The sequence below is a fragment of the Glandiceps talaboti genome, chromosome 5 (assembly GCF_964340395.1).
Source record: "Glandiceps talaboti chromosome 5, keGlaTala1.1, whole genome shotgun sequence".
In the NCBI taxonomy this organism is placed as follows: domain Eukaryota; kingdom Metazoa; phylum Hemichordata; class Enteropneusta; family Spengelidae; genus Glandiceps; species Glandiceps talaboti.
In genome coordinates this window covers 8,465,761-8,480,000 of record NC_135553.1, presented here as the reverse complement: position 1 = coordinate 8,480,000, position 14,240 = coordinate 8,465,761, and the positions used below count along the sequence as shown (strand labels likewise).

Sequence of the window (14,240 nt, the reverse complement as noted above, 5' to 3'; positions counted from 1 at the left end):
TTGATTCTGAAAGTTTTGTGAGTTGACATTTTCATTGAAAGGGAATGCCACTCCAGAAAATGGAATCATTTTCATAAGCTATGGTTTCTGGAGAGTAAATCCATGACTTTACATCACCTACAATTATTTACAATTATTTCTACTGACTCCCATGATGCAACAGCCCATAGCAAAGACATGTAATAAAGGCACAAGATCAACTTGGTGTTTTTCTGAAATCACAAGTAATTGTAGACGATGTAACATCATGAGACGACTCTCACAACTAATAAGTTTATGACAACAAATAGTTTATGAAAATGTCTCTATTTCCTGGAGTGGCATTCCCCTTTAATGTGACCTCAGTGGTATTGGTAATATAGGCAGGATGCTGTATGTGAATGTTGGTCTTTCAATAGAGCTTGTCTATACTTATTCTTAATGGCTAATGTCGCTATGCACCTATATATATAGTTGTGTGTAGGACTATATATACCGATGTGTGCGTGTGTGTGTGTGTGTGTGTGTGAGTGTGTGTGTGAGTGTGTGTGTGCGTGTGTGCGCGCGCGCGTGTGTGTGCATATGCGTGTGTTTGCGCACATGCGCGGGCGCGCGCATGTGTGTGTGTGTGTGTGCACGTGCATGTGAGTGTGTGCATGCATACATGTGTGTGTGTGTGTGTGTGTGTGTGAATCATCAACTCATTATAACAGTATTCACATAAGGATTCGAAGACTGAAAAGAATTGCAATGTCAATGATGTTTTGGTTTATCACTGGCAATATAACCTCATGAATACATCTACAGTGGTTTACTATAACGACTAGCTAGTCTCAAATTTATTCAGTATTAACAAAGATCCTTTGTATTTCATAAATCTAATGACAGGATATTATCATATCAATCCTTCTAGTTTGAAAGATGCTTGGAAAATATGTGGTACACAATATCAATGACTAAAGGAATACAAAAATTCATGGTAAATTCCATACAAATGAACTTTATAACTTTAACAGTATTCAGTCCATAGTTTGTAGATTTTGATTCTCGACCACTTCCAAGAGAATATAAAACCTTTCATTTAGAAACACACAACTGAAGTGTCTGTCTAGCTTTTATCAATCTGTTGAAACATATGCAGTATTATACATATAGCACACAAAACACTGTTTATCTCCATTGCATCACACATTGAGATCTCAAAACTGATATCTAGAGATTTGAGCACGGTTCTGTCACATCAATAGCTGGTTCATATGTTTTGGGAAGGTTACACAGTACTAGTAAATCTGTTTTAGTCATGTTCATCATAAGATTGCATGTATACTGGCTTTCCTTGTTTTCTCAGCTTGTCTTGGAACTTCTTGCCTCGTCCCATGGATGGAGGAAGACCCATGTAAGGTATATTTACCTGCAAATTATGAAGAAAAATTGGTACTGTCATTATTACACTGTGCAACTGTAGCGTAACAAACTGCTGGTATTACTAGTCTAGTATACCTATCTGTCACTGTATGATTATGTACACAGCCACACTCAGTCTACATGCTGATGTTACATCCATTTGCATGGCAAATTTCTACACTGAAGCTAAATTCTTTCAAGGAATCTATAAAGACTATTGAATGGGACTATTGAAATATGGCATAATGATATATACCGGTACTTCACAAACTAAGCTATTCACATTGTTCCCCTAATTATAAGATGTGGAATTCTCTGCCTCTGGACACATAAGACATTAGTCTGTAAGGTACGCCATGACGGGGCGCCCTCACACATCGGCCAACCCCTCGTGAAGGTGGAACATCACGACGTATCTTACAGTCTAATAAGACATATGCCTTAAAGGTTATGTTCAACTTCATTAACAAACTTAAAGATACATCTGTTAAAAAATACATTCAATGTGGATTGAACCTTTCATCAAACAAAAAAGTGTTTGTTACTTGAGAAGTTCTCTTAAACATTCAAAATCTGCAACTGAGACGTTTTTTTCTCCATAAAATAACCAAAGATACATTCACTAAAAATTGGTCATATACATATGAAATTTTAAACATGAACAGTATATACACATAACCAGACATACTTACAGGCTTTCATACACACATGCTGGCACATCAATATTATTGCAAGTATATATCTTGCATGATTTCCTTTGAAAACATAAATTCAAAGGTATAACCATATACATAATAATTATACTCACTGGTCTTGGATATGGATTTTTGTAATGTAGAGCTGAAAGACACAACAAGAATTCTTGTGTCTCAGTTATTGTTTTACACCAAAAATGTATGGCATATGTATGTATTACTAAAGTTAGACAACATGAGTTTGTGTGTGACATGAAAGTTTCATCAAATGAACACCTAACAAGAACAAAGTTATTTGTCAGGAAAACAAATGCTTACATAATGTGAACACTGTCAATCTATACACAATATATCTATTTGCAATTGTTAAAACAGTATCATTCTACATCATGAATCATCGATCCTATTCTACCAAACTGTTTTGGTTTATTCTATATTCATAACACAGTGTGCAAGTTAGTCTGTAAGACAGTATGCCATGATGGGGTGCCCTCACACATTATTGGTCAACCCCTCCGAGAGAGAGGAGGCCAGTGAGGGCAGAACGACACAACATATCTTGTATGTACAAGTTGAATGTGTTGAACTCTCAAGTGATTATAGGTATTTGATTATATGTGACAGGCAGATCTATATGAAGATTCAAACTCATCAAACTGAGATTTCTGTGAGGTTTGATAACCATGCACACACAGTTGTAAACACCATTATATATCAGGTTTCATCTGGGTTACAGACAACTTACCAAGTTCTAATCTTGTTTGTGCTTCTTGGATACAAAGCTGAATCTTGTCTGGGTCTGCTTCCTATAAAAACATGATACATAACATCAAGGCTTGAAATTAGCAATAGTCCAGGACACATAGATTATTATACATTATATTCTAGACCACCAACTTTATAAAGTGGTAGTATATTAGACCAATGGAAACCATTAGAAAATCATTGCTGAAACTGTTCGGGCTGCATTGGACTACCAACTGCTAGTTGAACCAAAGCATAGAAGTAAAATTTGAGCCATGAATGCCTGCCTGAATATTCCTCTTTCTCCCAACTAGTACTACAGTAGTAGATAACTTGTGTATATACAAATATCCCCTGGGAGAAACAAGAGGTATATATTCTTCAAAAGTCAGAAAATGCATCAAATCCAGGAAACTAGTTACTTTCGACTCTCACATTTTTCTACCTGAAGGTGGTGTGACCATAGAAAAACAAATGAATTAATTCTGGTATACAATGGTAATTGCATGTACAAGATAGTTTAATTACCTCTTTATTTTTCTTAAAGAGACGTCTTGCTTCATCTTTGATGTACTTTTTGTCTGTATCAGTGTCATCTCCACGTCCTGCAATGGATTCCCAGGTACGTGCAGTTCGTAGTATTCGACGATACAACATCAGTACTTCTTGTCTAGCCATCACAGTCACTGCATCACCTTTCCCTGTATCTGTAGCTCTTCTCTTCCATGTCTGTAATACACAAGATAAAGATTAAACATAATGTTGGTTTTATATAGAACAAAGATATGAATGCATAGAATATCACTATTCTACAAATAACACAGTCAACTGATTCATTCCAAAATACATTCAAAATACTGGAGAATCAAGTTCTTGAAAAGCCCAAGTCTCTTGAGGTGCGAAAGATTCAATCCTTATTTGTACTTTTTTATCTACTGCTAATTCCAATGTATATATTCAAATTTACTCAATAATATTTGTCAAAGTTCTTGGGTCAGAAACTAGCGAAAGACTGTAAGAGTATCATCTCTCATGTATATGTAATGAGGATAGAATGTCAGTGACAATTTCAGGTCACTTCATACTACTTGTTATGTAACGTTAAACTTAACTCCATAGTACAAAATAGAGATCAATGCATCAGACCTTTTGAAATAATCATTTAAAAAATAAACTGTGATTTTTTTTCTTTTCTTTTCTCTTTTAATATTAATGTAACACATCCTGATTCACCAATTTGATCAAGGGGATATTGTATTTTACATCCCCCGTACTTGTTGGTGGCTCTGGCTCTTGGGCATATACACAGGTACTCGAATCAATGTGTATGATTTAAAAAAAAAAATATGTATGTAAATAAGACTTATTTATATACAATACATTTTTTTTCTACACATTGATTCGAGTACCTGTGGGCATATACACAACATTCCACAGACTGCAACTTGACTGTAAAGCACAGCAGACATGTTTGAAAACAAATCGAGCCTGACAGTTGACGAGACAGTCAAATTGGTAGTAAATGAAAGTCTTGCACTCACAGTCACAACGTAAAAATTTCATCAACACTTTATTTATAAATAACTTCCCATCAATATGCAATTAGTTGAATAACCCCTTACCTTTAACCAAACTAACAGTTAACAGTTAAAACTAACACAAACGACCCTTCAGGAGTGTGTAGTAGTCATTTCGCTGTAGTCAAATCGCTGCGAATTTAGCAATCTTTGCGACTTATTTCTAGATGTTATATCTACACAAACAGAAACGTTTTAAACGGGTACTGATGATATAAAAATTGTATTGCAGGCTTCAAAGCAGTAGCACATGTCTTACCTGTGTGTAGGCTGTACGATTATTTGTGGTGTGAGAGGTCAGCACGGGGTCACATTGTAAGGGACTAGTCATTCAGTTATTCAAAGGGGCGAAAAGGATGTGTTGTGTTTTGTGTTGTTAATACTTTCTCAATATCAATTGGAACAACAAAACTTATTTCAAAGTTTCTTGTTATTGGAAAATAAGTGCTATATATATAAGAAATAGAGAAAAATATTTCTGCAAGAACCGTGCCTAGATTCTTTTCTGTAAACATTCGAATTCCTGGTACAAATGTTGAGTTCTAATTTGTTTTAATGTCCGATCAGATCAGGTGCAAAATTAGTCGAAGGTTCAAACTATTTTTGTTCAGAATTACTACTGGTATATTAAGATTGATTGAAAATGCCCCCCCCCCCCCCATAACATCAGTGATGCATGAATAAAGTTATTGAAATCGAGTTCATTGATAAATTGAAATGGATATTCCACAAAAACATGGCAAGTTTCCCTGGCTGTGATGAAAATGAGTTTTACCATTCAAAATGTCAGTAGCTTTTTACACTGCAACCATACTTTGCTGTATATAGAAGATAGCGGCGTTCTCGAGCTCTTGGATTTCACGAACCCCCCCCCCCATCTCTGACCCCCTCCCAAACATTACATGAGTTGTACCTTTGAAACTTCTTTTGAGGGCGCTGTAATCGACCCTAGCTCTGAGAGAGAGGTCAGTAAATGGCAGAGGCCTTACTGAATAGTATTGCATCGCGAAGATTGGCGTTTTCTGATGTGAGTAAACCATTTTGACGGACCTAAGAAGACAGTTCCCTATCGATTCTGGAAGTTTATATGACATAACAGTACACACTTCTATATTTGGCACCGTCTGCAGGGATGGGAAGTTTCTTGACGTAATCCAAATTTAATTCTTCATTGACAGGCAGTGCACTGCACTGTTCCACTTGTTGAAATCAGAGTGCACTGCAGGACTAGACTGTAAGACATCATCATATTTTCACTGATATTATCTTGAAGCCGTGAATATGGCGTCGCATTTATCGACTCCGTCGGGACCGCGACCGCCAAGGGTTGGATTACAGGTGAGTGACGCTAACACACTAGCTGTTGGTAATGACGTCCACCTCAACACTGGTATTGTACATGTCATATATATATAAGAAGGAAGCTTCTTCAGTTCAGGATGCTTCCCCCGGACATTTGTCTACTATTTTACCCGGACTGCTGTCAGTACTACATCAATGGAGGGTGAGGATAATGTATACAGCTAGCATGGGGGCATAAGGGTAGAGTAACAAGTCACTTTATTGTTGGCAAGGATTATAAATAAAGACAAAAGTATGACTAATGTTTGTAAATGTACATGTATCTTGTTTCACAGAGCCATTCACTTAGCTGGACAGATGATCTACCTGTCTGTCACATGTCAGGTGTTGGCTTCTCAACAAACCAAATATACAGAGAAGATGGTGGACGATTAGAAGAACATGAATTTGAAGATCACTGCTTCCATTTCAGGTAACTTAACAGTTATATTCTGAACCATATCACTCACAGCATATCCTGAATAAACAACATAAACAAATTAACAAAAAAACTTTGTACAATTTAAAGGGCCACGTTTCAATCCTAGGTCATCGCATTAGTGTTATCTTATCATTGGAACCATAAGAATTAGAGGATCATTCTTTTGTTCTGGGCCAACTTTTTCTATAGTTCTGCTAGACATCTGTTTTCACACCTGAATTTTAATCCTAATCTGAAGTGGGCATTTAAGATGATTTAATACCATATCCAAAAGATTGAATTTGTATTTAATATATTCTTACATCTTCTGTAATAACAGAATGAGAAAATGCTTTTTAAATGTCAAACCAGGTAAAGTATACTTCATCAGAGATTTCTAGAAAAATGCAATAAACAACAATATTTATTATGCAAATTTAAACACTGTGACATAGGGCTAGCACATAACAGTTCAAGCATGTACATATAAACGCAAGGCATCTTTGGGTAAATTGTTGCAGTGTTTGATCATCATTATTTTTGTTTATTGCATTTTTTAAAGTCCCTGATGAAGGGCCACAGCGAAAAACTTGGTTTGGTGTTTATAGCTGTGTTCATTCTCATTTATTTCAGAAGACATTATAAATTCTGATATTTGTACATCAAACACTTTGATATATATATATTGAACTCATGGTATAAAAAGTTGCATTGCATATACATGTATGTCATATAGTGTCTATTTATGTGAATACATTTACGACAGTGGCAGTCAAGGTTTCATTCAGCTAACTAAGATAGATACAAACTAAAATTTAATTATTGTTAGGACAAGTCAAATGTTAATATAAGCTGTTGAATGGATGTTGGTTCAATTGTACCCTCAGTAGGGTGGCATTTCTGATGACTCCTATAATCTTGCAGTGTACATTTTAGGAACTTCCACTAGCTTGATTACAGAGTGATTATATCCACACAAACAGAGGCACTGCTATGACCCATTCCTGTAATCTACCACATTGAACAACAGTAGTTTTAGTTTGTGTCTATCTTAGTAAACCATGAACTTGATTGTTGCTGTAAAAACTCATCATCATACCAGTGTGGTTAAGACAATAAAACCATGTTTACAGTGAGTAACACTGAAGTAAAGCACTTTCTCTTTGTACTACACTCATTTATAGCATTCATATTAAGTGTAAAGTGTACTGTTTCAATTGGTTTATTTACAAGCCTAGCATGTGATTTTTCTAATGTGGTCAATTAGTAAATGAAAAGGTATACTTTTACACTTGATAAGGATGCTGTAAACAATTGTGGTACGTACAGAAAACACTTTACTTTGGTGTTATGGGTAGTAATATATGTAATTACTGTCAATGTTTTCCTACAGGACGGAGGATGGTATCTGCCTGTATGGTGTCTTTGATGGACATGATGGTGGCAGAGCTGCTCACTTTGCTGAGCAGAGAATGCCTGCTGAACTGTTGCTAGGACAACTGAGAAGTGAAACAGTGGATGACGGGGAAATTAAGAGAATCTTACAGCTGGCATTTAATGCTGTAGAGAAAGGCTTCTTTCAGTCCATTGACGAGGCACTGGCAGAAATGACTAATTTGAAATTACAAATACCAGAAGTAAGTCATTGTGAAGATTTATATTTCTGTTGACTTGTGTAAGAATGACGTATGATGGACTTTTTGGTGAAATTCAGTCTTGTTCATGCTGTTGTTTTGACATATCAAGACAGATGCCTCTACTAGCTACATTATGAGTGATGTATTGTGACATTTTGTCTGTGTATTTACTATGCCATGCTTTCCATAGCATGGTGTATGTAATAAAGCAATATTATGTTGTTACACATATTGAATGAAAGTGACCAATTTGAAGAGCTATTAAATTCAGGACTTGCAAGACAGCAATACTTTGCCAATTATCTGCATAATTATTTGTTGCCATTGAGATTTTCAATGATTTCTTGGCAAGCGAAATCATTGAGATGGATTACAGCTGTGTGTGTGTGTGTGTGTGTGTGTGTGTGCATGCATATGTACATAATTATGTAGTATGTATGTATATATGTGTTTGTATGCTTTGTTTGTTTGTTCATTTATTTCTTGGTTTGTTTGTTTGTTAACCCTAGGGACTGAGTGATTATGAAGTGTATCAACAGTATCCAGACAGCGTAAACAAACTACAACAGTTAGAACGTGAAATTAATGGTGGTACTACAGCTATTGTAGCCGTTATTATAAACAACAAACTCTATGTTGCTAATGTTGGTATGTTATATTTGTAAATCCTATTATATTGGGGCGGAAGGCAGCTTTTAGAAAGAACAGAAATCTATTTTTTTTTATAACAAATGAAAGTGAAATTATTTTGTTTGAGTACATGTGCCAATTCATCCTCATAAGTTTTCAGGGCATGTGTAGAGCAATGGACTGCCTGTGATTGGCATTACAAATCGTGTGTGTGTTATTGGGACTTACACTATCTCAGGTCAAATATATGTATTTCCTGTAAACTAGACCAGTCTCTAACATAACCCTAACTCCCTAACTTGAATGGCATTGTGTATTTATTGTACAGTTGGTCCACTGTTCTGCATACTTGTCAAATTTTCTGTATAGCAGCTCAAACTGATGAGGGCGCTGTCTCATTCTTTCACTTCACTTCTGTTCAACACCTAGCGCATATCTTTTTCTGAAAATATTTTATGGTATTTGATTCATGTGTAACAAAAATAAATGAATATTTCAGGTACAATATCATAATCGTTATATTTGATAGGTGATAGTCGAGCAATCCTGGTAAAGGCTGGGGATGAGGGACATCTTAAAATACAACAGTTGAGTGTGGATCATAATATTCACAACGAGGATGAGTTGCTGAGACTATCACATCTTGGTCTAAATACTGAACAGATCAGACAAGCTGGAAGACAACTGGGAAACTGTGAAACTACCAGAAGTATTGGTGACTACAGTGTCAAGGGTGGCTACAAAGACTTTGATCTTTTGAGGTATTGAAAAAAGTTTACTATACTCACAGTTGTAGGTAATTTCATCATCAAAGATACTGGTGTGTAAAAGTTTGACTTTTTTTCAAAGATGTATATAGGCTAGACACACAAAATGGTGGGAAAAATTACAAGTATGCATTGGATGTTAAGAGGAACACATTTACAACTGGATAGCACCCAGTAGAAGGCATACCTTCATCAATGTTGAGCAGTTAAGTTTTCCAAACAAAAAACAATGAGGGGCGCCCTCAAGGGTGGGAGTGTGATGGTTGGTGTTAGTAATGCCATGGATTCACTGAAATCTCAACTAAATTAACAGATCCAGAATAGGGTCTTCACCAACATTTTGTCAATTGGTCCTTGTCTGATATGCAATCTTTTCTAAAAGTTTTCATCTAAAATGCATGTATTATTGTTTGTAGTATACTGCTAACAAACATAAACAGACAGACAGACAGACAGAGACAAACAAGCAGACAGACAGACAGACAGACAGACAGACAGACAGACAGACAGACAGTCAGACAGACAAATAAATAGGAGTGAAAACATAACCTTTCTCTAACCTTGTTGACAGAGGTAATAATGGGACATTCACTTACAATATAATGGTGTTTTATGGTAAAAGTCTAACCATATCCCAACCTTATCTAAACTCTGTAATTTGACTATAAAAGCTCATCTCAAGGATTTTGGGTCCATTAAACTGCAGTCTTGCAGTGAAGTATACTTTGTTGTAACAGTCTTGTCTACAGTGAATATTTTGGTATAATAAATACCTTGGTCATGTTGTCTATTGTTCTAGACATATACTTGTTTCCTATGGCCTCATAAACATTTATTGAATATAAATACCATGGCAACAGTACCATCTATTATGATATCCTGCATTACTCATATGGTATCTTGTATGAAACATATCATTCTATAGTTAACTGTTTAATATACCTTGACAGTGAGTGTAATTTTGCTTTCCCCTTTCTCACATTACAGTGTTGCACATAGTGAACCAGTGATAGCCGATCCTGAGATCATCGGAGGCCTACCAATTGACGAATCTTGCTGCTTTCTTCTTGTGTTCACCAATGGTTTATACAAATCTCTTGAGGAGGTAACCGACACTAAACAAGTCAATTACGATATCGCTAACATGGTGGCAGCTGAATTCACTGTGCAGTCTACACTAAATGGTGTAGCACAGGCAATCATCGATAAAGTGGTACGTATTCACCACGACACATTTATGAGTGGGAACGAGTTCGCTAAGAATTGCCAACGTAGAGATGACATCACTTTGATCGTCAGAAACTTCGGTCTGCCTCTAGGAAGTTCCTTGCAAAGTCCGACACAAGGTGGCCAGTACAATCCCGTGACAATTCCTTATTCTCCAAGCGGCGGAGGTGGAACATTAACAACACTTGTCATTCCACCGCCAAACGCAACACCAAAAGCCGGCACCTCATCTAACATCACCTCCCTTGATTTGAAACCTCTTCACATTGAGACAAATCTACCCAGTCCAAGAAGCTCGACACCTACCCCTACTATGTGGGAAAATGTAACCACACCTACAGGGGAGCAGCTCCAACAGGGTGACGAAACCCCAACAAGTACAGGCAGCGGTACACAGAGTAGTGGAGAGGAGAGGTTCCTATTCGAAAGACTTCAACCTCGTCAGGCGGAGAAAACCAACGAACCAGATGAGGATGGTCGCATTGACTCTTATGTAGACTTTTCAGAATTTTACATAGCATATAATGCAGCATTGCAAGATGCAGGGGCTTCACATTCACTTTAATTGCATGAAGTGCGTTTTAGTACAAAATAGAGATAGACTCATACAGGTGATCTTTACATAGATAATAATAATAATGAGTTTTTACGCAGTTTTTCCAAATTGAGCTCAAAACACTTTACAATAACGCAAAATGGCCCTATATACTTCCAACTCCCTAGGGGAACATACAATTTCTTTTGCCACCATGTTAATGCATAGGATTCACATTACAACCTCTGACCTACCGTGTCCCCAAGTATTCAGCTAGGTTGCCTGGGGCACAAATCGTTACTCAAATCTTTTTCAAGGACATCAGCCATCAGATAAAAATAACAGCAAAGAAGCTCAAACTGGCACATTCACCTGCAGATTCTGAGCTGGCCATGCAAGTACTTCCATGACTTATACATGACTCCACATTGACTACATGTCTCATGAGTTTATTCAATGTCTTCTTGAAGTAACTTACTATCGGGAATAGTCTATGAGCATTTCTGTCCTGCAGTTAGTGTTGGAAATAGTGCCATGCAGTTTTGACCAGATTGCACAGTACAGAACAATACAATAACAGATTTTGTTGTAAAAATTGTGCATGGTGACCTTAGATTTCTCGTGATTTTTAGACCAAAATGATTTTGAAGTGTTTTTATACTACCTACAAAGTTTAAGAATTTTCATCCAAATAATTAATGCATCAAAATTAAACTTTATAGATCTTTGGCCAAAGTGCTGATCCTGTGAACACAAAATGTTAATCTTCAAAGCTTCTGCAGCTAATACAAGTGGCCTTTCATATATAATTTTCAATTTTTCAATTTTTTTTAATAGAGATTCCTTTGTAGGGAGTGAAGGCAATCTAAACAAGCCCAAAGCATTTTTTTGTTGGGGTCCATGTTGTAGTATTGCTACATACTGTCGTTTGGTTTTACAATGGCTGAAGGGGATAAACCTTTTTTTTAAAAAACTCAATAGACATTAATGTGCTACCTATTGTAGATACTACAAAGTCTGTCATTTTTGTTATATTTGGAGATAAAGCACTATACACAGTCATATTTGACCATGTCTTTCCACCCTGGGTAAAGCTTGAGCAGAGGATGTGTAAATGTGGTGTATGAGACAATTAAGTTTCACCTTTGACTTAATTTACTTACTTAATTTGGGTAAATTAGAGTTTTCATGTAGTGAAGGGTTTCATATACTGACATTGATAATGACAATAAATTTGAAAGTGATGGTTGCTGCTGTAAGCTGTCGAGAAAAACTTAATAATATATATCTTCAGAGTAACTAGTGTTTGAATATCTACCACTTTGATTTCTAAGCCAAGGGCCGTGAAACCAGCTACAATTATTAAAGACACTTGTAAGAGACAGCATCGGTTCTGTATAAAATTCATTTTATTTATTCCAAATTTCTTAGAAAACTATTCATTTGTACAACATCATGTTAGAGCAAATGTACAATATGTACAGCATTATTCAATAGTCAATCTACAAGCCAGCTGAAAGACAAGTGACTATTCTGGTGGTCCTCTGGTTGGCAGCCAGGGATTAGGGAAGTCCACCACGTATAAAGGTGGTACGTTTGAAATTTGAAAACTAAACTTATTGCCTATGTAACTTGTGTGACTGTTCAGATACCATGTTGTGGTTAGAAATGTACCAGTACTCTTCATTTGATCAAGAAGAAACTCAGAATTAATTAGATGACTTGTTACCCCTAGTTTGGGGAATTCATCGAAGTTTATAGAAGTGTGCTCAACACGTGGTATCGAGAGGACCTTCCATACCCGTGTTACCTTGATCAGGGAAAACACTAATGAACATTGTAGACTCAAAGGAAACTACCATGTGAATACTAATGGTTAGGGGCTGTGAAAAACAAAAGCAATTCTGAACCTGACTCTAGATAGCTCCCTGCATGTCAGCCTGTGTTATTGCAGCTATTTTGATACAGTGGTTCTGTCAAAGACATTTCCCTCAATCCAAATTGTGTATTGTTCTATAAAAACACATGGTGAGTATCGGTATACTGGAAGAACAGTTCACAGCTGGGATAAAATGTGTCTTGAAAATAAACTTAAGGCACTGTGCTCTCTTCTTTAAAGCAAGTATTATAAACCCTGGTACAGTGACTCTTTGGACGGATACAATTCAAAATATACACAAATATATATATATCCATATATACAAACATCTTCCATCATAAAAGATGTATGCCTGATGGTGAATTTTTTTTTTTAAATCACTGATTGAAATCAGTACTTCTCTGATCTGATATTCCATACATTATACAGAAATAAAAGTGCCTTTAATACATAACACCACAGCAAGCAGAAAATATGACTTTCTCTTAAAAATAACTATTTCATTTATGATATATGAGTTAGTATTAATACCAACACACTGTATGAGGACGTACATACCGGTAGTTTAGAGTTGTTTGCATCTTCAGTAATTGGTATTGATTTGGTGATACCCTTAGCAAGTGACTCCTAGTAGTGACACAGTTCTATGTGAAACTTCTATTTCCAAAAATTTTGAAATTTAACAAAATCAATTTTTCATCTCAGGGTGAGTTTTTTTTAGACCCCTCTCTAGGGAGACTGAGAATTCAGAATACTTCTCTTGTATAGTCTCAATGGATGTGACACTTTGTGCTGAAGTAGCGCTCTTGGTGTCTTTATTGACATCATCACCCATTCAGAAGAAAGTTGTCACAGTGCATTTAACTCTGGCTATCTGATCTCATTCATTTGAAATGATTTGATTTAATATACAGCACCAAATAACTCTTATACTGAAATTGTAGGTACTTTTAAGTTTAAAGAACATGGCTAACACCATGTTGTTAACACCCTCAATTTTCATATATTAATGAAAATGACATTATAATCTTCTAAGTGGCACCCTGAATACAGTGATCATACTGCCTGTAATTTCATGACATGTGGAGAAGCTGTCAATCTGATTGAAATCTGAGGACGTGTACCACAAGTGATTCTTTATTTCTGCTGTCATGGTGGTATTTATGACACTTGGTAATCCAGCCTTCAGATTACTAAGATAGATGCAAACTAAATCTATTGTTCTTCAATGTTGTAGATTACACAAGTGAGTGATAGCAGTTCCTCTGTAGTGTGCCATTCTAATCACCCTGTGATCAAGATAGTGTGAATATAATAAGTCACAAAACAGCACTGCAAGTTTATGGAACTCTAAAAAAAACCTAATTTTCAGAGATGCCTCCCTACTGAGACAATAATTAAACC

The 14,240-nt window shown here is 36.2% G+C and overlaps 2 protein-coding genes across 2 annotated transcripts; one reads left to right on the top strand and one right to left on the bottom strand.

Annotated features, from left to right (window-relative positions):
• Positions 1–1,047: 1,047 nt before the first annotated feature.
• Positions 1,048–4,699, bottom strand: LOC144435833 (LYR motif containing protein 1-like). Its single transcript, XM_078124470.1, has 5 exons — positions 4,659–4,699; positions 3,351–3,551; positions 2,824–2,884; positions 2,192–2,223; positions 1,048–1,390 (listed from the first exon to the last, which is right to left on the bottom strand). The coding sequence occupies exons 2-5, from the start codon at positions 3,498–3,500 to the stop codon at positions 1,274–1,276; spliced, it is 360 nt and encodes a 119-aa protein (XP_077980596.1). The 5' UTR covers positions 3,501–3,551; positions 4,659–4,699; the 3' UTR covers positions 1,048–1,273.
• A 981-nt stretch (positions 4,700–5,680) lies between these two features.
• LOC144435843 (TGF-beta-activated kinase 1 and MAP3K7-binding protein 1-like) lies at positions 5,681–11,547 on the top strand. Its single transcript, XM_078124480.1, has 6 exons — positions 5,681–5,737; positions 6,037–6,173; positions 7,555–7,798; positions 8,308–8,446; positions 8,958–9,189; positions 10,183–11,547. Exons 1-6 carry the CDS (start codon positions 5,681–5,683, stop codon positions 10,985–10,987), a joined length of 1,614 nt encoding a protein of 537 aa, XP_077980606.1. The 3' UTR covers positions 10,988–11,547.
• The last annotated feature ends 2,693 nt before the right edge of the window (positions 11,548–14,240 follow it).

Coding starts and splice junctions, on each gene's coding strand:
- LOC144435833 (XM_078124470.1), bottom strand. CDS start 3,500: ATGGCTAGACAAGAAGTACTGATGTTGTATCGTCGAATACTACGAACT. Junction 2,224..2,823: donor ACAAACAAGATTAGAACTTG/GTAAGTTGTCTG, acceptor TGTGTCTTTCAG/CTCTACATTACAAAAATCCA. Junction 1,391..2,191: donor AAAATCCATATCCAAGACCA/GTGAGTATAATT, acceptor CATAATTTGCAG/GTAAATATACCTTACATGGG.
- LOC144435843 (XM_078124480.1), top strand. CDS start 5,681: ATGGCGTCGCATTTATCGACTCCGTCGGGACCGCGACCGCCAAGGGTT. Junction 5,738..6,036: donor CGCCAAGGGTTGGATTACAG/GTGAGTGACGCT, acceptor CTTGTTTCACAG/AGCCATTCACTTAGCTGGAC. Junction 9,190..10,182: donor AAAGACTTTGATCTTTTGAG/GTATTGAAAAAA, acceptor CTCACATTACAG/TGTTGCACATAGTGAACCAG.